The sequence below is a fragment of the Oryx dammah genome, unplaced genomic scaffold (assembly GCF_014754425.2).
Source record: "Oryx dammah isolate SB20612 unplaced genomic scaffold, SCBI_Odam_1.1 HiC_scaffold_13, whole genome shotgun sequence".
Taxonomy (NCBI): domain Eukaryota; kingdom Metazoa; phylum Chordata; class Mammalia; order Artiodactyla; family Bovidae; genus Oryx; species Oryx dammah.
In genome coordinates this window covers 40,514,525-40,537,854 of record NW_024070197.1, presented here as the reverse complement: position 1 = coordinate 40,537,854, position 23,330 = coordinate 40,514,525, and the positions used below count along the sequence as shown (strand labels likewise).

Here is a 23,330-nt window from a genome sequence, read left to right as displayed (position 1 = left end):
ATACTTATTAACACCTAACACATAACCTAGATAGCATATTGAAAAGCAGAGACATTACTTTGCCAACAAAGGTCTGTCTAGTCAAGGCTATGGTTTTTCCTGTGGTCATGTATGGATGGGAGAGTTGGACTGTGAAGAAAGCTGAGTGCCGAAGAATTGATGCTTCTGAATTGTGGTGCTGGAGAAGACTCTTAAGAATCCCTTGGACTGCAAGGAGATCTAACCAGTCCATCCTAAAGGAGATCAGTCCTGGGTTTTCTTTGGAAGGAATGATGCTAAAGCTGAAACTCCAGTACTTTGGCCACCTCATGCGAAGAGTTGACTCACTGATGCTGGGAGGGATCGGGGGCAGGAGGAGAAGGGGATGACAGAGGATGAGATGGCTGGATGGCATCACTGACTCGATGGACATGAATCTAAGTGAGCTCCGGGAGCTGGTGAGGGACAGGGAGGCCTGGCGTGCTGCGATTCATGGGGTCGCAAAGAGTCGGAGACGACTGAGCGACTGAACTGAACACATAGTAAACACTCAGGTTATGTTAAATAAATGAATGCTTTTAACAATGTCAAGACCAGACCAGGACCCCCAGTGGAAAACCCAAACTAAAACCTCAAGTCGATATGGTATTGAATGATTTTTATAGACAATGACTTTCTGAAGTGGAAAAGCTAATGTGAAAGGGGCATAAATACCTGCTGGAATTTATATAAATCATTATACTTTTCATGGAAGTCCAAGTTCAAAAGTTCCTTCTGAAGTCCTTCCAAGAAGTTTTGGCTTTGGATGAAGTTTGGGATCACGCAGTGAAGAAAGGGGTCCATGTCCATGACAATGGCTTCTGTTGGGAAGAAAGTGTTATCTGTGACTTTTTCTTCTTGTATTTTTGACTCATGAATAGCACAGCAGAGAGAATACAAAAGGGATGGTGGTGAATTTTCAGAAACTTAGCACCTAAAATCAAAGATTTGGGGGAAGAACTATTAAGTTCTTTTTCTTTTCTCTTCCCACTCAATACTACTTTTCAAAGGTATTGTGCTTAACAATGTTAGGCCTTAAGATGAGTATAGGTGATGTTGTTACAACCTCACCAGAGCCATGACAGGCTCAGAGAGGTGCACTAGGTCAAAAATAATCTCTGAGTCATGCTTCCGGGGCTTCAGAGAGATGATAACTCTGGCCAATCAGAGGGATGATAAATGGCCAATCAGTAAATACCAGGAAACCTCTGCAGCCAATCAACCCTTGCCAACTCCCTGTCTTTGTTCTAAACTTATAAATACTGCTGAAAATCTGGGCTCAGGGCTCTTGTTCTACTCCACTGTGTTGGATGTGACAGGAGCCCTGGCTCGAGCTAGCAATAAACCCCTTTATGCTTTTGCATTGCTGTAGATGACTTATTCTCTCAGTTTTGGGGACTTGGACTCTGGGCAAAACAGATGTCACTAAATTAAGACTCCTGCTCTTTTGGAGAGTTTTTTAGTTCACTTACTCAGCTAAATGCATTTTAGTCTTAATTCATTTCCTCCTAAACTTCAAATGAAAGTAGCAAATTAAAAAGAGAATAGCAATACTGGCTGGCAATTTTTTTTCAATCCTTTTTCTTTCCCTAAAGTACTGCTGGAGGAATTCATTAAAAAAAATATATATATATATATTTTTTTTTTTAAATAGTGTCAGGCATAACCTCCTCTAACTCCTCGAGTTTTATCTCAACGTTTCACCCACTAAGGCTGGTGGGAGATTATGTACCCCTCTAATAAAACTCAGTGCCGCCACCACACACCAGGTGCCAGGCACAGTAGGGTCTGATAGTGTAAAGCTTACAGGTGTTATCTTGTTTAGTCTTTTCAACAGTTTTAAGGTAGACCCCATCACTATCTCTATCCCACACAGAAGGAAACTACAAAATCCCTGCTGTATAGAGCTTAAACATGAAGCCATCGCTTTATATGTGCATCCGGAACACCCAAGACTCATCTCCTTAAAGCACTTAACCAATGAAACAACACACGTGGCAAACTTCAGAAGCAAAAGTAGGATGCATTAAGCAAAGTCCTTATCTTACAAGGTGATATCTGAAGCTGAGGATGAAATCATTTGAGGCAGGTTCCTTCCTTTGTTCAAACCATGTTTACTTACGTGGGTCATGCTGTTGAACTACAGGCCAGCAAAACTGAGTAAGCCCAGGTGCCTACTATCAGGCAGCTCTCAACAAATGCTCTGGCTATGCTATCACAGGACAAACAAGCATCACCTTCAGAGGAAAAACCCGCAAAAGCCACTGAACTAGGTGTCCAAATGCTTACTGGTCCTTACTCAGAAAAATATGTATTGATACACGCAGGCATTGGTTCATTAATCTCTCTCATCTTTCCCAGAGAAATTGCCGGGGTCCTGCCCCGGTGGATCCAGGGAATTCAAAGGGGAGACGGAGTAGGTGAGGAAAAACTTATTTATTTAGAAATATAAAACAAATTAAGAATACTATAGTAGGAAAATTTAGTGGAGAAAAGAGGCTGAATAACTTGGTTTACGTGGAAAGCCAATAAAACTTCAGGACAAGAAGTTTGCATCATCTACGTTAGGCCACCGGCGTCTGTTTGAATAGTGGAGAGTGCCCCGCCTTGGGCTCCCTCTCTCATGGATCTTAGAAGCCGGGGCAAGTAAGTAGACATGGTGAGCCTCCACGCCCCAGATGGGAATTCAGTCAGAAAATAGAGTAAGAAAAGAAGACACGGGGGAAACCAGTCTTTCCAATGACTGGCCCCACCTCTATTGTCCGTAAAGGCCTTATATACCTTTTGATTGTACACAGAGATCAATGGGTAATACAAAATTATGCAGCATCAGCAGCCTTGACTCTTATCAAGACCAGGCTTTTTCTCTGCATACTTAGTTGTATACAAAAGTCTTAGGTGATTTACATCATCTTCTGGCCAGAAGGCCAATTAACATTTTATGGCCCTTTTCTGATAAGGGTAATAGTGGTGTTCTTCCCAAAGTCTGGTGCCACTCTCAGAAAGCACTAAATACAGTTACATTCTTACATAGCAAGGATACAACAATTTATAACAAGTAAAAGGAGTACAGTGATTTATAACAAAGAGAAAAGTAATTAACTCAAAAGTCTAGTGTTGCTAACATCAAAACTACCATATTCCTATTTCTGCATCCTGATTACATTGATTAATATCCTCCCAGGTGCCTAAAAGATAAAGAATATGGAGGCCTGGCAGCAGTCATTGAGTCAACAGTGAGAACCCTGTCACCAATATAATTTTTAGCTCTTTAGAAAAGACTCTATCTTTAAGACGCTTTAAGCTTTGTGCCTCTCGCGGTTGGGGGGCTGTGAGCAATTCACAAGTTGTAAAAAGTCCGGAGGAACCTGTCAGGCAAGTTAGAGAGCCATCAGAGGGGTTTGAGCTGAAACATTCCTTTCATATGCAGGAGACTGAAGCCCTGAATTAACTTTTTCCAGAGAATGTCGGAAGAGTGGAAAGCACAGTACAATAAAATCAGGCCGACTTTGGTTTTTGGGGGTAGATGTTCAGGAAAACTCAGGGGGAACCCCTGAAGCCAGATCACACCTTTGCGTTTTGTCGGGCTTCCTTCCTCATGACCTTTGCCATGGGCAGGATTCCTCACGCTGGCTCCCGGCAAGAAATAGTATAGATTAAAAGGCAAAATGGTTGTCCAAGGAGGCCTTAAAAATAGCTGAGAAAAGAAAAAAAAGTGAAAGGCAAAGGAGAAAAGGAAAGACAGACCCATTTGAATGCAGTTTCAAAGAAGAGCAAGGAGAGATAAGAAAGCCTTATTAGTGATCAATGCAAACAAATAGAGGAAAGTATCAGAATGGGAAAGACTGGAGATCTCTTCAAGAAAATTAGAGACACCAAGGAAACATTTTATGCGAAGATGGGCACCATAAGAACAGAAATGGTATGGACATAACAGAAGCACCATAAGAACAGAAACGGTATGGACCTAACAGAAGCAGAAGATATTAAGAAGAGGTGGCAAGAATACACAGAAGAACTGTACAAAAAAGATCTTCACGACCCAGATAATCACGATGGTGTGATCTCTCACCTAGAGCCAGACATCCTGGAATGTGAAGTCAAGTGGGCCTCAGGAAGCATCACTACGAACAAAGCTAGTGGAGGTGATAGAATTCCAGTTGAGCTATTTCAAATCCTAAAAGATGATGCTGTGAAAATGCTGCACTCAATATGCCAGCAAGTTTGGAAAACTCAGCAGTGGCCACAGGACTGGAAGAGGTCAATCCCAAAGAAAGGCAATGCCAAAGAATGCTCAAACTACCACACAGTTGCACTCATCTCACACACTAGCAAAGTAACACTCAAAATTCTCCAAGCTAGGCTTCAACAGCATGTGAACCGTGAACTTCCAGATGTTCAAGCTGGATTTAGAAAAGGCAGAGGAACCAGATCAAATTGCCAACATCCGTTGGATCAATGAAGAAGCAAGAGTGTTCCAGAAAAACATCTACTTCATTGACTATGCCAACTGACTATGCCTTTGACTGTGTGAATCACAACAAATTGTGGAAAATTCTTCAAGAGATGGGAATATTAGACCACCTTCCCTGTCTCCTGAGAAATCTGTATGCAAGTCAAGAAGCAACAGTTAGAACTGGACATGGAACAACAGATTGGTTCCAGATAAGCAAAGGAATACATCAAGGCTGTATACTGTCACCCTGCTTATTTAACTTATATGTAGAGTACATCATGCCAAACGCTGGGCTGGATGAAGCACAAGCTGGAATCAACATTGCCAGGAGAAATAGCAATAATCTCAGATACGCAGATGACACCACCCTTATGGCAGAAAGTGAAGAACTAAAGAGCCTCTTGATGAAAGTGAAAGAGGAGAGTGCATAAGTTGGCTTAAAACTTAACACTGAGAAAACTAAGATCATGGCATCCGGTCCCATGACTTCACAGCAAATAGAGGGAGAAACAATGGAAACAGTAAGACTTTATTTTCTGAGGTTCCAAAATCACTGCAGATGGTGACTGCAGCCATGAAATTAAAAGACGCTTGCTTCGTGGAAGAAAGTTATGATCAACCTAGATAGCATATTCAAAAGCAGAGACATTACTTTGCCAACAAAGGTCCGTCTAACCAAAGCTATGGTTTTTCCAGTAGTCATGTATGGATGTGAGAGTTGGCCTATAAAGAAAGTTGAGCGCCAAAGAACTGATAATTTTGAACTGTGGTTTGGAGAAGACTCCTTGGACTGCAAGAAGATCCAACCAGTCCATCCTAAGGGAAATCAGTCCTGAATATTCATTAGAAGGACTGATGCTGAAGTTGAAACTCCAATACTTTGGCCACCTGATACTTAGAACTGACTCACTGGAAAAGACCTTGATGCTGGGAAAGACTGAAGGCGGGAGGAGAAGGGGGCGACCGAGAATGAGATGTTTGAAAGACATCACCAACTCGATGGACATGAGTTTGAATAAGCTCCGGGAGTTGGTGATAGACAGGGAAGCCTGGCGCGCTGCAGTTCATGGGGTCGCAAAGAGTCGGACACGACTGAGCTACTGAACTGATCTTAGTTTACACAGTAAGGAGCTGAACCCATTGCCCAAAGACGCACAAGGAGTGAAGAAGATGCTAATTCGCTAATCTCTAATTTCAGAATTTCCACCAATTTGCATGCCGTCTACTTCCTGAAACTTCCTGGCCTACATTTCTCTCTCTACTTGGTTTCTAAAGCTAAAAGAACTTGGATTAAAAAGCGACAGCAGGCCAGGCAGGAGAGTCGGAGGTGGCCAAAGTCACGTTCTCTCCAAGAGCCTCTTGTACTGTAGCCTTGTTGCTCGACTGCCAGGACTTTTTCAGCGGCCCCCAACCCGGCGCTGCGCCTCCCTCTTCACAGCGCCCACTTACCGTGGCGGAATGGCGTCCTGCGACTCCAGGCCTCAGCCACTTGCTTTTTCAAAGTTGCCTCTGTGACAGCATCCGAAAACTTAGCCATCACCTCCTTCTGTACTTTTTTCCCCGCCCGGTCAGAACCGGGCTCAGCAGGCCGCTTTCCGTTCATCTCTTCGCTAGCTACAACACCCACGGCACGCTGAGGTAGCAGCTCTTTTCCTAAGGAGACTATAATTCCCAGAATGCCTCCTTTCCCGTGTTTCCCTACCGCTATCCAATAGAAACCACTGAGGTAAAGGAAGGCGGAACCAGTACCTGATTTACCAATGGAAGCTCCAGATACTGCAGCTATCCCAGCAGTGATTGGATCGTTGGGGATAGGAAACCGCCTTTCTACTTCCTGCCGCCAGAGGCTCCGGGTGCACTTCCGGCGTGCGTACGCCTCCTTCGGCTTTCTCTTGTTAATGGCCGCCGGGGTCTGCTGAGTGGGACGCAGACAACCGCTGCTCACACAGGGAACGTCTCCCTGCCTCCCGTTTTCCGCTCGCTGCTAGTGCCCGAGCTCGCCAGCATGTCTGTGGTGCCGCCCAATCGCTCGCAGACCGGCTGGCCCCGGGGAGTCACCCAGTTCGGCAACAAGTACATTCAGCAGACCAAGCCCCTCACCCTGGAGCGCACCATCAACCTGTAAGTGCGGCCTGGCCCTCGCGCGCGGTTCTATCTGCATCCCCTTGGTCGTAAGCGCCCCTAAAGACTCCAGTCTTCTGGCGCGCCCTCGGCGGCCTCCCCTTCCTCCCCCTCCAGCGCCACAGGCTAGAGCCCTACTTGAGAGGGTTTTCCCTTTCCTGGAAAGATGGCTTGTTTCCATGCCCCTGCATTCATTGTAGAAAACGCTTTGAAGTCATTCTTTCCTCACGTCTGTGGAATAACCAGCCGCAAACCATGGTGTTTATCCTTTAACGGCGCGTATATGACATTTTGTGTGTTTTTATTTGGTGTGAGTGGTGTAACGTAGTATCGTTTTGCCGTTCAGGCTTTGCTTTAATAGTAAGCTTTCGAGATCTAGCTATAGCGCGCAGGCTTAGTCTTTTCCTCTGTTGCTTTATTGAGTGTCGGCTCCTGAATACATTTTACTCATCTGCTTAGGGCTGTCTGACTTCCCCCATGTTCCGTTACATGTCTTCGCCGCCGCAGCGACAGCATACGAGCAGCCAGGAGGCCCCACCTTGGGAGGGGGCTGGGGCTTTCATTGTAGATGGGCTTTCAGACCTTGGAGGTCTAAGCCGTGTGTGACTCTTCGGCGTCCCAGGGACTGCAGACGTCCAGGCTCCTTTGTCCATGGGATTTTCCACGCCAGAATACTAGAGTGGATTGCCATTCGCTTCTCCAGAGGATCTTTCCGACCCCGGGATCGAACCCGCGTCTCTTGCCTGGCAGGCGGATTCTTTACCACTGCGCCACCTGGAAAGCCCTTTCAGTTCTCCAAAATGTAACTCCAGAGAACCCATTGTGGGCTGCATTTTACTTTTAACGTCTTACTGTTTAAGGGCTTCAAGCCATGGCATTTCGAAGCCACTCTCAAAAGTAAACTGTGGCAGGGAATTGAAATTTGGGCTACGTCTTGCTCAGGAAATTATCAGTATGCTTTTTCTTAAAAAAAAAAAAATCATTTCTGGGAGTTTGAGAGGCACCATGGTGCCGAGCTAATGGAGCAAAATAAGCACTTTATGTTGGTCAGTATTTAAAGGATGCAAAGATTTACTGATACCGGTGTTTTGGTAGGGAACATTAGGTGTTTCTCTTCTTTATCTTCAAATAAATGAAATTTGCTCAAAAGGAATTTGAATTGAAAAGATGGGTTTGTTTTATTTGACAGAACAGGTGATGGAAATTTAGGTAATAAAAACGGTGGGTTTATGAAATCTGGAACTAGTAGATAGTATACAAGTAATAGGAATTCCCTAGTGGCTCAGATGGTAAAAGTCTGCCGGCAGTGCAGGAGAACTAGTTTCGATCCTTGGGTTGGGAAGATCCCCTGGAGAAGGATACGGCAAACTGCTCCGTTATTCTTGCCTGGAGAATCCCATGGACAGAGGAGCTTGGCCCGCTACAGCCCATGGGGTCGCAAAGAGTCGGACACGACAAAACGACTTCACTTCATTTCATACAAGTAGTAGATACTGTATATGTTAATGGACTTCCCAGGTGGCACTAGCGGTAGAGAATCCATCAGCCAGTGCAGAACAGGAGACACCGTTTTGATCCCTGGGTCAGGAAGATCGCCTGGAGGAGGAAATGGCAACCCCTCCAATATTCTTGCCTTGAAAATCTCATGGACAGAGGAGCCTGTTGGGCTGTGGTCCATGGGGTGGCAAAGAGTTGGATATGACTGAGCGACTGAGCATACACATACAAGTTAATATCTCTAGCTATTACACTAACATAATAGCATTTTAATTTCATATCACATCTTTAGAAAAATCCTCATAGTATTCCCATGAAATAGAAAAGCTAAATGTTTTTTTTAAAAATGTGAAAGCACAGCTTCTGTATTACTTTCATTGGTTATTATTGTTAGTGCTCACAGTTTTACCTTGCTTTACCTTGATTATTCGATTGTTTTTCATCAAGCCATTATGTCAAACTAACTTGGTGGAAATGTTTCAGTTTTTGCTCCATTAAAGTTATGAGTTAATGGCTTTGCAGTACTTTCCCTCTCCTGTATAATCACAGTATTCAGAAAGAATTGTGTTGTGAATTGTTGCCCTGGTTGAGTAATGGCCTAAGTTGAAAATAAGTTCTCTCTCCTCCAGTATATTTTATGAGGAAATATTGCATGAATGCTTAGTTTGTAGCAGGCACTAGGATTATGCTGGGTAGACAGTGGTGAGGAAGTCAGGTGTAGTCCCTGCTTTACAAAGCTCACAGTAGGATGGGAGTACTACAGATGTATCTGGGCTGGCACCAACTTCACAGCTGAACAGCCTTATATTTCATCTTAATGGCATCTCTTGATGTGAGAGCTGGGTTTGCAATAGAGATGTATTAGAGCTGTCTTTAATTCTAATTCAGGTGGTGAGAACTGAATGTTAATGTATATAAAGCCCTTTTTTTTTTAATTGCAGGGAACAGTGCTATGTGAAGTTGCTGCTACTCATGATGAAGGTGTTAGATTTAGCATTGAGTCTACTGGGGAAGGTCCTAAAATCTTTAGAGCACCTTGGAAATAGTTTATTTTAGTTACTTTAGTGCTGCTTCACTTATGCCTGGAATTTGGCTTCTGGAATTAAAGTAAATTTTTTTTTTTTTATATTTTGGCAACCTTGATTTGTTCCCCTTCTAAGAATAGCTTAGTGCATTAGTTATGTAGTTGTTGACTTCTAACACAAGGTGTTTTGGTAGACAAGATATGTTGGGGACAGGCAAGTGTGGCCAAAGCATTCTTACCCAAAGATTTATAATCAAAGGCTGCTTTCTGTAAGTCTTATGATCAAAGGGTTACAAGGTGATACCTGTGATGAAATATGAGTTTTTAAACTATTTTTAAGGAAAAAATATTTACTAGGCAAGAAGAAAACTTTTCAACATGTTATATTTTGAATTCTTGATAAAGAAGTAGAGAATGTTTATATTACATCTAGTCAGCAAAAGGTTCAAATGAAGAGAAAGGAAGAATAAAGATACTGAAGAGAAGAAATGCAGAAGGCTCAACATCTTAGAAGGGAGAGAAAAGTTCATCCGAAGAAGACAGTTACCAGAAAACTCTGATAGTTGACTGGGACAAATAGAAACTAACTGGGGAGATCAGTTTGTAGAAAAAGACCTCAGCCATTAGCACCCATAATTAATAGAATCTGTGATTAGATTGGTAGAGGAGCCCAAGGGCACGTTAGCCAGGTTGACAGTGTTGGCATCTAAACCAGAGGATTGCCAGTTACCCAGATAGCCACTCCTCTGTGCATATAAGAACTTTAAGGATATTGTCATCCATACTTGACCTGAACTGGTGGCTCAGACGGTAAAGCGTCTGTCTACAATGCGGGAGACCCGGTTCCAGCCCTGGGTTGGGAAGATCCCCTGGAGAAGGAAATGGCAGTCCACTCCAGTACTGTTGCCTGGAAAATCCCATGGACAGAGGATCCTGGTAGGCTTATGGGGTCGCAAAGAGTCGAACACGACTTCACTTCCCTTCACTTCACTTCATCTATACTTGAGAGTTCAAGTAGGAAGTAACAGCTTGAGCTAATGAAAGCTCTGGTTTTAGAGTCCAGAGAGCTAGATTCTAATCTCTACTGCTGCTGCTAAGTCACTTCAGCGTGTCTGAATCTGTGCAACCCCAGAGATGGCAGCCCATCAGGCACCCCCGTCCCTGGGATTCTCCAGGCAAGAACACTGGAGTGGGTTGCCATTTCCTTTTCTGCTGTCTTATTAACTAGTTGTTTAACTTTGTTCAAATTCTTTGTCTCTAAGTGCAATATATATACACTTTTTACCAAGGTTTCTTTTATGTGATTGGTGTCTGTCCTAGTAATTTATGGTCTACAGTTCTCAGATGTCTGTCTTTGGATCACAGGTACCCTCTTACCAATTACACTTTTGGTACAAAAGAGCCCCTCTATGAGAAGGACAGCTCTGTTGCAGCCAGATTTCAGCGCATGAGGGAGGAATTTGATAAAATTGGCATGAGGAGGACTGTAGAAGGTGTTTTGATTGTCCATGAGCACCGGCTACCCCATGTGTTACTGCTACAGCTGGGAACAACGTTCTTCAAATTGTAAGTGTCATTGGAAATGAACAACTTTTAATAAGATGGCTGTTTTATGCAGCTTTAATACAGCTTTAGCTTTTAGCCATTTGTCTCAACAAACATGGCTGTTACTGGAGTCTTTTGGAAGAGAAACTCAAAAGCATTTTTTTCCTCCATTGCAGTGTTCATTTATGAACGCTATGGTCTAACTAGAATGGTCTAACTAGAAGTCTGCCTGTTTCTCTGTATTGTTGATGCTAATGACTGGGCTTGAGAGAAGCCCTATGAAACAAACGAGTCCAAGTTCAATTTCTAGATGTCTTTGTAGCATTACTGAGAACAATTGATATTATTTCTTGCTTAGGATCAATAGTGTTTCCTGTTCTTAAAATGCTTTACATTTTTATAGATTGTTTAGTTTTCTCATTTAAGTTTATAAATCTCTCAGTATGTTTAGTCCACAACTGTTTGACTAGATTGTACCAAAAAGAGTGTTCTCAAATACTTAGTTTGGAATTCTTAAAAAATGCCGCATTCTTCCGATCTAGAGAATGTGGGTCCACTGCTTTCTCAGCATTTCTAGACTCCATTATCACTAGATAACTTCCAGAGAGAAAAAATTGAGATGTTCTGGTTTCCAGCAACTATGTGATGTTTATGTTGTGGTACATATTTTAAGACTAGGGTTTGTCTACTGTGAATCTCATGAATGGACATGAATTCCGTTTTCTAGCACATTCTTCCCCCTCCATTTGACATTTGTTTGCTTTAATTGCCTTATGTGACACCGAAATGTGTTACAAAGCTACTTGATAGAAATAGTAATTATTGTGTTTTTCCTGTTAACCAAAATTGTTAATACAAGTTGAAAGCTGAAATTTTAACCTTTATACAGACCTGGTGGTGAGCTTAATCCAGGAGAAGATGAAGTTGAAGGACTAAAACGCTTAATGACAGAGGTATTTTTCTGTTTAACCACTTTGATGATTTCATTAATGCTCATCTAAATACCGTCAACTTAATGCATAGTCAGATTTTTTTATGCCTTGAAAAGGATGAGTTTATTTTAAATATTTAGTTTTCTGTAAATAAAACATAAATTCAGAGTGTTAGTACAATGTTTATTTTCTGTAAATTGAACTTATACTTTGCCATAGCATTATTTTCCATTGAAATAGTTGATGTAGCAATAATGGTTAATAAAACAACATTTACTGAGTATTGACTGCCAAGCAATGTTCTAAGTGCTTTACATGCAATAATTTGTTTAAACATCATAATAGCATTAGGAAGTGGGTGCTATTAATCCTGTTTTGCTGATAAATTAGGGCACAGAAAGTGCAAGTAGCTTCGTTGATGTTTTACAGTCAGTGTGTGGTGAAGCTGGAGATTTGAATGCAGGTAATTTTATTCCAGAGTAGGTGTTGGAATTTTGACAGGAGAGTGATTCCTGTTACATACCTATTTTCATTTTTGCACATACCTTTTAGGCTTTGCCCAGGTTGTGCTACTTCTTAGAAGTTCTTCTAATGTCTGTCTCTAAAGACTTGGGGCCGGGTGCATATAGATGCTGGAGGTTTTTGAGATTGTATACTGTTTCATTAATAAATAGTTTTCTTTTTAGCATGCAACCCCCGTTAGTTACAAAACTCATACATATTCTGTGCAAAATCCTTGGCAAATACAGAAAGGAGACAAAACTAAAACCTGTATTTCTTCCACTTTGACTTGTTTTTTAGTATTTCTAAAATGCAGTGTTAGTCTTAAATATTGTGCTCTGTTTGAACTTTCATTTATATACGATAGATTGAACCTACCTCCTTACCTCAGCTTTTTCTTATAACTTCACCAAAAAACATTAAAGGGGTTTTAGAAAGATAAAAGTCCAGTAAGTTGATGGAATGTAAAATGAGACAGTAACAAGGAAAAAGTGTTTGAAGGTAGAAGGCAGATGAGCGAATCATAATTGACTTAGCCAAAACCTCGGCCTCCCAGAAGGGCAGTCAAGGACCCAGCACTCTAGAACATCAGAAAAGCTTAGGAGTTGGGGGTACTTGTGAAAGAGGGGGTGTGCATGGACTGAGAGCTGAATTGACGGGCAGTCTGCATAGGATTATTGATGTACCTAGAGCATCTTCCCTGCTTTACATTTAGGCAGAGACTGGCTGCTGGTTAATTCTTAGTAGAGATTAAATTGGAAAACACTAAGCAATGAAAAAGCTAAGGAGGTGGGGAGAATAAGTGAAGTTACAGCCTGGATAGTGAGACTTCTACTAGGCTGATAGTGTTAACAGCTAGTTTTATATACCCCAGGCTTATTTTATTTTTTTTCCTGGAGAAAATGGAGAGTTCCAAAGAATACTTTGATGATAGATAATATTTGGGAATCTACCCAAAGAACTAGGGTAGCCTGGTCACTCATGTACACAGAGTTGTCAGTTAAGCAGGTTATTTTACCCTTAATTGCAAGCAGGTAACCAGTATCACCAGGCTTCTGGGGAAAACTTCTAAACAGGAAAGAGCAAAAGAAGCAAAGGGAACTTAGCAGAAACAGAAAATTTAGTTATCAGCAGAATTATAATTAATATTATTGATGTGATAAAAGGAGACATTGTATCTGTAGAACAGTGTGCCATTAGAAAAGACTATATAGCCAACAAAAAAGGACTCGAGTAATTTTTTTTAAAGGCAGAATTAAAAATTGAGTAGTGAGTTAAAAAATGGAGTTGAAATCTACCAGAAAGTAGAACAAAAAGAACATAGGTAAAAGAAAAGGATCAGTATAAACTGTAGAAACAACAAGGGTCTACTATATAGCAAAGAAAGCTATATTCAGTATCTTGTAATAAAATGGAAAAAAAAATCTGAAAAAGGATATATATATATATATGTATATGTATAACTGAATCATGTTGCTGTACACCTGAAACATTGTTAAGCAACTGTAATTCAATTAAAAAATAAAATCTAACCTGGATAAATAAAACAGAAGAAAAGGAATTAGCAAAGCAATAATTCAAGAAAGTTTCTCAAACCTAATCATTAGTTTTCAGATTGAAAAGAAATACTGTCCTTCTCTCTAGAAAAAGGGTAAAGAGAGAAATCCTGAAAGTTTCCAAAGTTGGGGAGAAGGAATGGGTAGACCTGGGTTAAATACAAAAACATGAAAGTCAGAAATGGCATCAGCCTCCCAGAAACAATACCAGAAGCTAAGTCATCATGGAGCATGCCTTCATAAATCTGAAAGTACGTAGTGTCCATCTGAGACTTTTCTATCTAATCAAACTATAAGTCAAGTGTGCAGATAAAGTTATTTCCAGCCTGGCAGGGTTTCTATAAAGGCGATGTCTTTTGTACCTTTTTTTAGGAAGCTAGTGGATGGAGAATATTCACCACTAAAATGAAAGAATGAACAAAGAAAGAAGGGACAGGGTTAAAAATATAGAGAGGATCTAATAACACAGGAGAGAGAACAAGAGAAGCCCTAGAACTCCAGCTGTGAATCAGGGCTGAGAGCAACTACAGATTGAAGCAGCATGATAGAAAAATGTCTCTTAGGAAATTAGAATAATATTTGATAGAATAATATTTGAATTGAGAAGAAATTTAAGCTCTTGTGGAGAATGTGGGGAATGAATTAGTGATAGTGAATGAAATGAGTATTGTCTCTGAAGGAAAGGAGAGTTGTTCAAGTAGGGGTGTGTAATTATAGTTTAATAAATGTTCTGCTGATTCACCAAGTCATATTAAATACTGAATGTTGACTTAAATACTGACAATGGGAGCATGGTAGAAGAGAAAGTATGAGTGGGGAATATGGTTTTAAGATCTAAATTCTTGTTCCACAGTAGAGGGTGTTAAATTTTTTTTTTTAAGGTTTTTAAAAATGAAAAGCAATCAAGAAATGGTCATAAAAGAATATTAAAAATGTAACTATTAAAAAGTATAGTAGAGAGCTTGACAAATATTACCTCAGCCAGGTGATCAAGGTTAATATCAGTGATAAATCATGTTAATGGAATGTACCCCCTTCCAATGATGTGATGAGAATGAAACATTACCTCTGTGATTTTCCTTCCCCAATTCCCTGAAATCTGAAATCTCGGTCTAATAGAGGGACATTCTATAATACAAAATGCCTGACTCCTACTCCTCGAAACTGTGAAGGTTATCAAAAATAAGGAAAGTCTGAGAAACTGTCAGTCTTAGAGAAGCCTGAGGAGAAATACAAATAGAATGTAATATCCTGGGTGGGATTCTGGAACTGAAAAAAAAGACATTAGGTAAAAATGAAGGTCATCTGATGAAAATATGGACTTCAGTTAATAATAAGGTTATCAGTGTTGGTTCCTTGGTTGTGACAAATACGCTATCTTAATGTAAGATGTTAATAGTAGGGAAAACTGGCTGTGGTATATTTGGGACATCTCTTCAATCTGTAGATGCTCTCAGCTCTGATTCATAGCTGGAGTTCTAGGGCTTCCCTAGTTCTAGGCTTCAGCTTTTCTGTAAACCTAAAACTGAGATAAACAGTTTATTTAAAAACAAGAAGAACGCTTTTAAAAATGAGGCAAATATCGGGGGAAAACAGCTAAGAGTTGAAAGTTATAGCCAGTGGGAATGGTAAAGTGGGACAGTTAACTGCTTTTTAACTGCGTTTTCTCGTCATGAACTTTATAAAACCATTTTTGGCTAATTAAAATGTGTAGAGCATAACTCTGATTAAGTTAAATTTAATCTTGTGATATACAGATTTATGGAAATGAAAACTGAATATTGCATACTTATTTCTGTAGCTTGGTTAGGTGGGTGATTTACAAAAGCTATAGCTGATTCTAGAAAACTGTTGTATGCCGTTGGTTGCTATAGGTAATTAGTCTTTGATTTTCAGTGCCAAGGCACAGAATAGATGAGATGGTCCTCCATCATCATGTTGATGCTAGCTTGCCAGTTTTGAACTAATAGTTTATGTCTTGGTCAGAATGACACAGATACATTGTAGAAAGGAAATTTATATGGAGGCATATTAGCTATGCATCTCTATTAGGCGTGTTGTGAAAAAAACCTTCTTCACTGAGGAAGGATATTCATTGGTATGTATATTTAGTTTACCGGCTTATCATTTCTTTTTGACAGATACTGGGTCGTCAAGATGGAGTCCTGCAAGACTGGGTCATCGATGACTGCATTGGCAACTGGTGGAGACCAAATTTTGAGCCTCCTCAGGTCAGTGTTCAGTTATATTTGCTGGTAGTTTGGGGAAGTAGGAAACTGATTTAATTCTAGCCGTTTAAAAAGTTTGAATTTGACTTGAAATTTCCTTTTTTCTCTCGTTAATTTAAATTAAAAAATAAAAGCCAAGCATTTTTTCTTTTAAAGGAAAACTTCAAATACGTACAAAAGTAGCATAGTAAAAGTGAACAAGTCCCCTTAGCTGTCACTCACCCCCACCCGTTAGCTCATGTTCACACTTCAGCGGTCCTGTTCCTTTTGACTGCTCCATCCCTGCTGTCCACACTTTGGTTGTTTTGAAGCACGCTCTCCTCACTGGATCTCTCTGATGCCAGTGTGCATGGTTTTCATGATCATGTACAGAGGGGTCGCTAGCTGTCTTGATTCATTATACCCTGGGGATGGCTCTGGTATGGAATTACTGTAGTCAGAGGACTGTTTAGGTCCCATTGGGATGGCACAGTGGGAATAGGCTTTTCCAGTTAGGTAAGAGTTGAAATAGACTCAGCTGAATCCTGGCATCATTACTTAACTGTATCATTCTGGGAAGGATACTTAGTCTCTGTACAAGTTTCTTACAGAAATGGGGATGCTGATACCTCCTTTTGGCAGCCTCTGTTTTTATCCTCCTTTCCCATTATGCCTGTTTTTAGCACTTTTTAAATTCCCCTGCCCTCAAATACTTCAAAAAGGAAAGTAGGCTTCTCTGAATGTATTATGGGGAGATGCAGGAGCGGTTTCGTTGTGTGTGCACAGCAACAGAAGAAGAAATCTTTATCCTAGACTTTTAGAATTCTTCGTGTAAAATTCTTCTTTCTCGGGTAGCAACCTTCCCTCTGTAATTCTCTTCTTCCTTTGCATTCTTCAAAATATTTTCTCCATTTTCACAAACAGTTTGACTTTGTTCAGCTGACAGACCGCTCATCCAGTGTTCCTGCAGCATTGTTCCATGTCGGGTGTGTGGTGATTGTGGGGCGAAATTTCCTGTCGAGTACCTCCTTGTATTTAAACTTTTTATTTAGTAAACATGGTCTGCATCAGGATTCTAGCAAATTTAACTTTGTAATGATATGTTTTTAAAAGACAACTATTATAAATATTTATGTCAGACTTCATTGTGTTTAAACTTGTCAACCTATAATTGTTTCTGTGACTCAATCATTTACTGCTTGATATTTTATATTTATTAAAGCATGTATTTATTCATCCGTTAGGTACCAGATCTGTTAGGTAAAGGGAAAACTAGAAAGGATTCTTCTTCAGGGAGTTTACACTGTATTAGGGGATAAACATGTTAAGAAATAGATGAAGCCATGGTGTACATGTTAAAATTCTGTTGGGGTTATAAAGAAGCTGGTCTTCAGGCCTGATACTTGAGCTTAAAGTCTGAAATGGGAGAAGTTGGTCAGTGGAGGCATGGGAGGTGTCAGGAATGTCTTGGCAACTACAAATTACTCTCTTGTTATTTTAGTATCCATATATTCCTGCACATATTACAAAACCTAAGGAACATAAGAAGTTGTTTCTGGTTCAGCTTCAAGAGAAAGGTAAGTTACTTTATTCTTGAAGGCAGCCATCTAAAAACTTCTGTAGTGTAATATCAAGGATACTTCTATTTGTGTTTTTCCTCAAGTTACTTGAATTTGGGGATTTATTGTAAAACTAAAAACACATACCATTTTTATCCACAATTAGCTAGTTTTTCTTGGATATGCCAGTTATGTTACCGGGGAAGAGTAAATGACTGGAGCCAAAAATATCAGATTATAGTATTTTCAATAACTGTTTAGCTGCTGGTATTAATTTCACATTGTGATAAAATTTTAGGAGAAAGATTAATTGATTTTTTTTTAATAACAGAGTCTTTAGCTCTGTTGTGCACATTAACAACTACTCTGGTTTTTGATACTTTTAAAATGGAATTCAAAATAAATTAGAAGATCAAGGGTCTCCTCCCCTTTCTCCCAGAGCCAGCACTCATAAGGTACTCTTGGTTGTTAACAGCATGAATTTCTTTAGAGTCCATTTCAAAGCTGTGACTGACCTTTGCTTAAAAGACACAACTGAAATGTGTTAATGAGAATTATTTTTTTCCTCAGAAGTTTCTCAAATGTAAAATTGGTGATTACTAGTGAAGTAGAAGCAGTGTTTATATAAGGAAGTATAGAAAATGAATACTGTTTTTATTTTAGCCAATAAACACTGTTTTTGTTTTAGCCTTGTTTGCAGTCCCTAAAAATTACAAGCTGGTGGCTGCACCGCTGTTTGAACTGTATGACAATGCACCTGGATATGGACCCATCATTTCTAGTCTCCCCCAGCTTTTGAGCAGGTATGGAGAGTTGGGCTTTTTGTGTTTGCTGCATCTAAACTGCCGGATTTAAAATAATTCAAGCCACTTGTGGAGGGATAGTTCATAAATTTTGGTCTTCAAGGAAACTAAGACAGTAGATGAATCCTTAGGTCTTGTGTGAATTAAACCAAAGATGACTGTGTCCTCAGACCTTAAGTTGCAGCCTGACATTCTGGTATTTGTGCATCTGTCCTTCTCCAAATCTGGTATTTTCTACAGGTAAGTTTGAAACCATCATTCAAAGAAGAGATGGTAAAATCGTAGTCGACAATGTATAATAAATATGATGGAAGTTATGTATATAAAACTGTGGAGAATTGAATCTCTTGTCTTAATGAGTATTCTCATTACTCATTGGGAAATCTATTTAGGTCCAAGTTGGGGCATGTAGGATTAAGTCCTGAATTTTTACATGGAATTTAATTTTTTTTTTTAAGGCAGATGAAGTGATGAGAAATGTGTGTTGTTTTGTTTTTTAAATTGACTTACACTGGTTGAGGTCCTTGTCAGTAACAGATAGGACTCATAGAATAACATAGTGGTTAATAACATGCATTCTACAGTCAGTGTGTGGATTTGAATTCCACCATCATTGCTTCCAGGCAGTGTGGTCTCTAACAAATTATTATACCTATTTCTTCACCTGTAAAGGCGGATGGTAGACCCAGCTTCATAGATTTATAAGGACTAGGTGAAATAACATAATAATAAAAGTGCTTAGAATAATGCCAGACACCTGGTAAATACTTAACAAATGTTACTTTAAAAACAACTTCGGTTGTGATCTTGGCCTTCTTTGAAAGCGTGTTTAGTGTGAAATTGGTCTTTCTGTTCTGGCACTGAAGTCAGACTTCATCTTTTGTTCCTCTGCTTTGGTCTATTGATGGGTTACACATTGAAGTATGGGATATGAAAAAAGAGTCATGTTATTCATTTATTTAAAATGATCCATCTACTGTCAGGTAACAGTAATTGTGCTGGGTGGTCAGAATACAGTGAGGTATAAAAATGTTTACTTCCCTCAAGGAAAGTGGATAATCAAACTTACACTATTAGAATTTTTTTTACATTATAAGTATTTAGCAGTATTGAATGTAAGATATGACAAGTGGAAGAAAAGGGTGTCTATGTAGAAAATGCCCAAAATATCAAGGGAGAGTTTTAATGTCCAGATAAATTTATCTAAGGTAGAAAAAATGTAAATAATATTGTTTTTAATAAAAATATTGTTCTTTTTAAAATTCAGGTTCAATTTTATATACAACTGAGTTGCTACACAGCAGAGAAGTAAAAGAAGCCGTCTCTGTGAGCACAGCTATACACAGTGTAGAATTAACGTCCCTGAAGGTTTTTTGGTGTTATCTCTTTCCCAGTCCTGAAATTACCACCTACTTTCTATTGTCTGAATGGTAAAGTTAATATGAAAAGCTAGATTGTGCTATAAACAAATGTGATATTGTTTAGTTTACTTTTGGTTCTACACAAATATTTTTTGTACAACATTAAAGAAAGTGGACTTCTTTCTATTTGTTTTTTTGTTGTTTTGTTTTTTAACTTCACATTACACTTGTAAAATTCTTACAGGCAAGGATTCCTTTTCCCCAACTAAACAGGTGAATGTTAAGATATAATGGTAGATTAAGGTCAGTCAAGCCGTAAGTGAAGGCTTAAGTGGGACCCTTCGCTCTGATACCATTCTTGGGGGTATACTCCCAAGACCATGTTGTAGATTTTTGTGATGAGAATTGTCTGTTACTTTGGGGAACTACATTTGCTTGATTGAATCCAAGGTGCAACTGCTATACCAATTTTACACTCTATGAGTTATATCACAACAGAACTCCAAGTGTATTACTGATGAGTACATTTTATACCAGCATAGCTAGACCTTATTTCACATGCAACAGACATTAGCCATACAGGAAACTGTTAAAATTGACTCGGTCGGGGAATATCATGGGAATTGGTATAAAAAGAGGTCCAGGGCTCAATTAAACACACACACCCCCCATAATGGAAGTATTCATTATCTGTGCTCTTGTGAAATTATGTGTCTTAAGTTATTTTTATGGCTGTGGTGAAATGGTTATCTGTGAAGGAAGTTTCTAAAAGTGGGTCTCGTAGGTTTTGAACTCTTGGATTATAAAGTTTGTTATTTCAATTAATGTGGAGTTATAGCCAATGAGATGAAAGTTTGGTTTTAAAAAGTGACATAAAGCCTTTTTAAAAATATTTTGGAATAATCAGAATTAGATTTTGTCAGCCTAAGAGAAAAATACCAAATTTAAGAATTTTAAAAGCGCAGTTAAATTATGATCAAATTTGAGGGAATAAAAAAAATTCTTAAGGCAAAAGAATTGGCCTTGTTATTGCTTAATAGTACATTGTGTATGCCTTATTACAAACGGTTGATTGTAGATTTAATGTAAAAGAAGTCTTATAAGATGCAGCTACTAAAATAGATTGCTAGTTACGTTTTTCATAGATAGAAACAAACTTTTGGTTAGTTGTGCATCTTTATGGTACTGATGACAGAGCTCTTCTCCTAAATATTGGGTGACGTGAAAGATACATCATATATTCTTCCTATTTAGGCTTGAGAAAATGAGACAAAGCAACTGAGCAACTTTAAACATTTAGCTTTATTTAGGTGAGGTCCTAAGAAACCTTCACACGGTTGTGAATCTAATAGTGGCTATAACTGTGCCTACTAATGGGTGAGCACCTGTCTCCAGGACCAGAAATGACCAGGGATTGCCTTTGAAAGAGCCCCTGTTCCTATGGATAGTCCCCCTCCTTCAAGTGTAACAGTTCTGCCGTTCTGCTTCACATTCACATGTTTCTAGCTAACTAGATTTACTGTTGAGCTCACTGATGCATCCTACAAGATTGGGGAAGGCAGAGATGGACATGGCTCAGTCTCCAGCCTACCTTCCATGATTGTTTCTAGCCTCCAGTTGGAAAGCTACAGTGACCACTTGCAGGTGTGTTAGCTCATGCCCTTTGGGGAAAGTGAGGAGAGGCAGACTTTTTCGTGGTGTGATTTGAAGTGGTGTCAATAAGGAGTGCTAGAGTTGAAATGTCATTGGATTTGAGGCCACTCGTGTTCTTTTGTAACTCAAGCTTTGACCTAGAAATCCTTTCTTGATCATTACTTCCAGTAATGTAAGTGTTTGAGTCATCCATACGTTGGGGCTTACATGAGAAAAATAGTAAGCTGGAGTTACCAACCTGGAATATAATAGATCTGATTTTGAGTTAAAATTCATAATACAAACACATCTAAAAAACTTGTTATAGTTGTATCCCAATGCTCTTGTTAGGTTTCCTAATGAAAATAGAACTGGGGAAGTTCAAATTTGATGTAGTCCATTAGAAAGAGGGTACAAGGTACTGTTTAATTAACACTTTGATATGTAAGTTCTTATCATTTCTTCAAGAACTAACAGTCTTAAAATGTTCATTCCAATTCTTTACATAATCAATACTGACTAGTTTTAAATGACTTATATGTTTGCATGCCTTATTTTCCAGGCTTGTTTGTAAATGAAAGCCTTCTTTTGCATTGTATAATTACAATATATGCCATGTTCTTTTCCCTGAGTAAGTAGTGCATATTCTATATAAAACTACTAAATCGCATTGGAAAGTATTCAACAGATTGAGGGGAAAAAAATTAAGTTTTACTCAAATGTTATAAATCATATTTAGGATTGACATCCCTTTGAAGAAAAGTGAAATTTTTGTTTCTATGTGATGAAGACTTGTGATTTTTTTTAATAAGTGGATGATACTTAAAATAGCGTAATGACAATTCTGTGTCTGAATCCATCTTTTGACAACAGTTAAAAGATTTTTTTACTTTTTATCGTTGTCTTCCCTTGTAATTATTACAGCATTGTGTGTTGCAGTAATTCCTTTTTTATGTTTAAGAGTTTTGTTGAGTTAGTATTTTATTTGGATCAAACATAACCAAACTGGCCAGTCTGTTTTCTTATATGTTTAGTCAGAAGTGAGAGGTGGAGTTCCTCAGATTCACCAAACCAGCTAGCCATTCACTTAAAATTCCCTTAAATAGTGTGACTCACTATGCTTTCAGTTGTTTAATGCCTGTTTTTTAAGTACTTGCTCAGTCACTTGAGACGAAATGCTTGGAGTACCTTTTCCTCCTTGGAGTTCCTCAAACTTGATGTTTTTACTCTTTCATAGTGTTTGGAACAGTTTATGCCCCTCACTAAGACCATTTCCGAGAGCGTGAAATTGTGCACATTGCATTTTCCAGAAGAGGCTTAGTGGGCTTTGACTTAGATACAAGTCAGCTTTTATAAGTGTAAGGTTTGGCTTCTCATAATTATTCCACATGTTTTACATCACTCATTATTTGGGTTAAACTGGACTCATTTGAAGCTCTTTGCTTTTGTTAAATACATAATACAAAGCATAATACTATAATTTGACTTGAGCCATAAAACACACTTTAATATTAGCTTGTATTATATTTATCTAACTTGTTTTGGGGAAAAAGAAAACTAAAACCTAAGTAAGTCTAGATTAAGCCAGTTAAGATGTAATTGTATTTTAGTGTTGGATTGTATTGTGAGACTAGAGTTAAGTTGGGAAAATGTATTATGTTCTGTTAAGGGAAAGATCAGTGCTTTAAAAACTTAAACTTTGGTTGCTGTGTTCACATCATAGTGTACAAGAATCATTTATAGTTTGGCTTTGAGAATTACTCTGGTGTTAAGTTTATAGGAAAATGTATAAAAGAAACTGAAGTTTTGGTTATATTTTTATAATTGTAAAGTTAAAGTTTGATTAAAATGTTCACTGTTCTTTTTTTTATTTTATTTTATTGTCATTTCAATAAAAAAATCAAAACAGAATGACTCTGACTTTTGTGTGTGGCTACTAGCCATAGTGTGCCATTAGAAATCCTGCGTGATTCTTTTTCAGTGTCGTTGGCCAGGGGCCATTACATTAGGTAAGAGACAACTAGTGTAACAGCAAGGACCTGAAGACCTGGGACGACTATGTTGCCCTCCTTTCACATTCCTCCCTTGTGTGTTGGCAGTGGTCTTAGGCAGATTCAG

At 39.1% G+C, this 23,330-nt stretch overlaps 2 protein-coding genes across 4 annotated transcripts in view; one reads left to right on the top strand and one right to left on the bottom strand.

The window, feature by feature from the left end:
* Positions 1-6,152, bottom strand: part of OGFOD1 (2-oxoglutarate and iron dependent oxygenase domain containing 1) — a 32,369-nt gene extending 26,217 nt beyond the window's left edge. For all 3 annotated transcript variants that reach the window (XR_005723408.1, XM_040254016.1, XM_040254018.1), the window contains exons 1-2: positions 5,924-6,152; positions 694-839 (exon numbers count right to left, since the gene is read on the bottom strand). Coding sequence is in view for 2 of the 3 variants with exons in the window: in XM_040254016.1 (XP_040109950.1) it covers positions 694-839; positions 5,924-6,077 (300 nt within the window). In the remaining variant the exon portion in view is untranslated. The remainder of the gene's footprint in view (positions 1-693; positions 840-5,923) is intronic.
* Positions 6,153-6,301: 149 nt separating this feature from the next.
* On the top strand, positions 6,302-23,132 carry NUDT21 (nudix hydrolase 21). The gene is made up of 7 exons (XM_040254031.1): positions 6,302-6,595; positions 10,482-10,682; positions 11,551-11,614; positions 15,792-15,881; positions 17,359-17,434; positions 18,105-18,219; positions 19,487-23,132. The coding sequence occupies exons 1-7, from the start codon at positions 6,480-6,482 to the stop codon at positions 19,506-19,508; spliced, it is 684 nt and encodes a 227-aa protein (XP_040109965.1). The 5' UTR covers positions 6,302-6,479; the 3' UTR covers positions 19,509-23,132.
* The last annotated feature ends 198 nt before the right edge of the window (positions 23,133-23,330 follow it).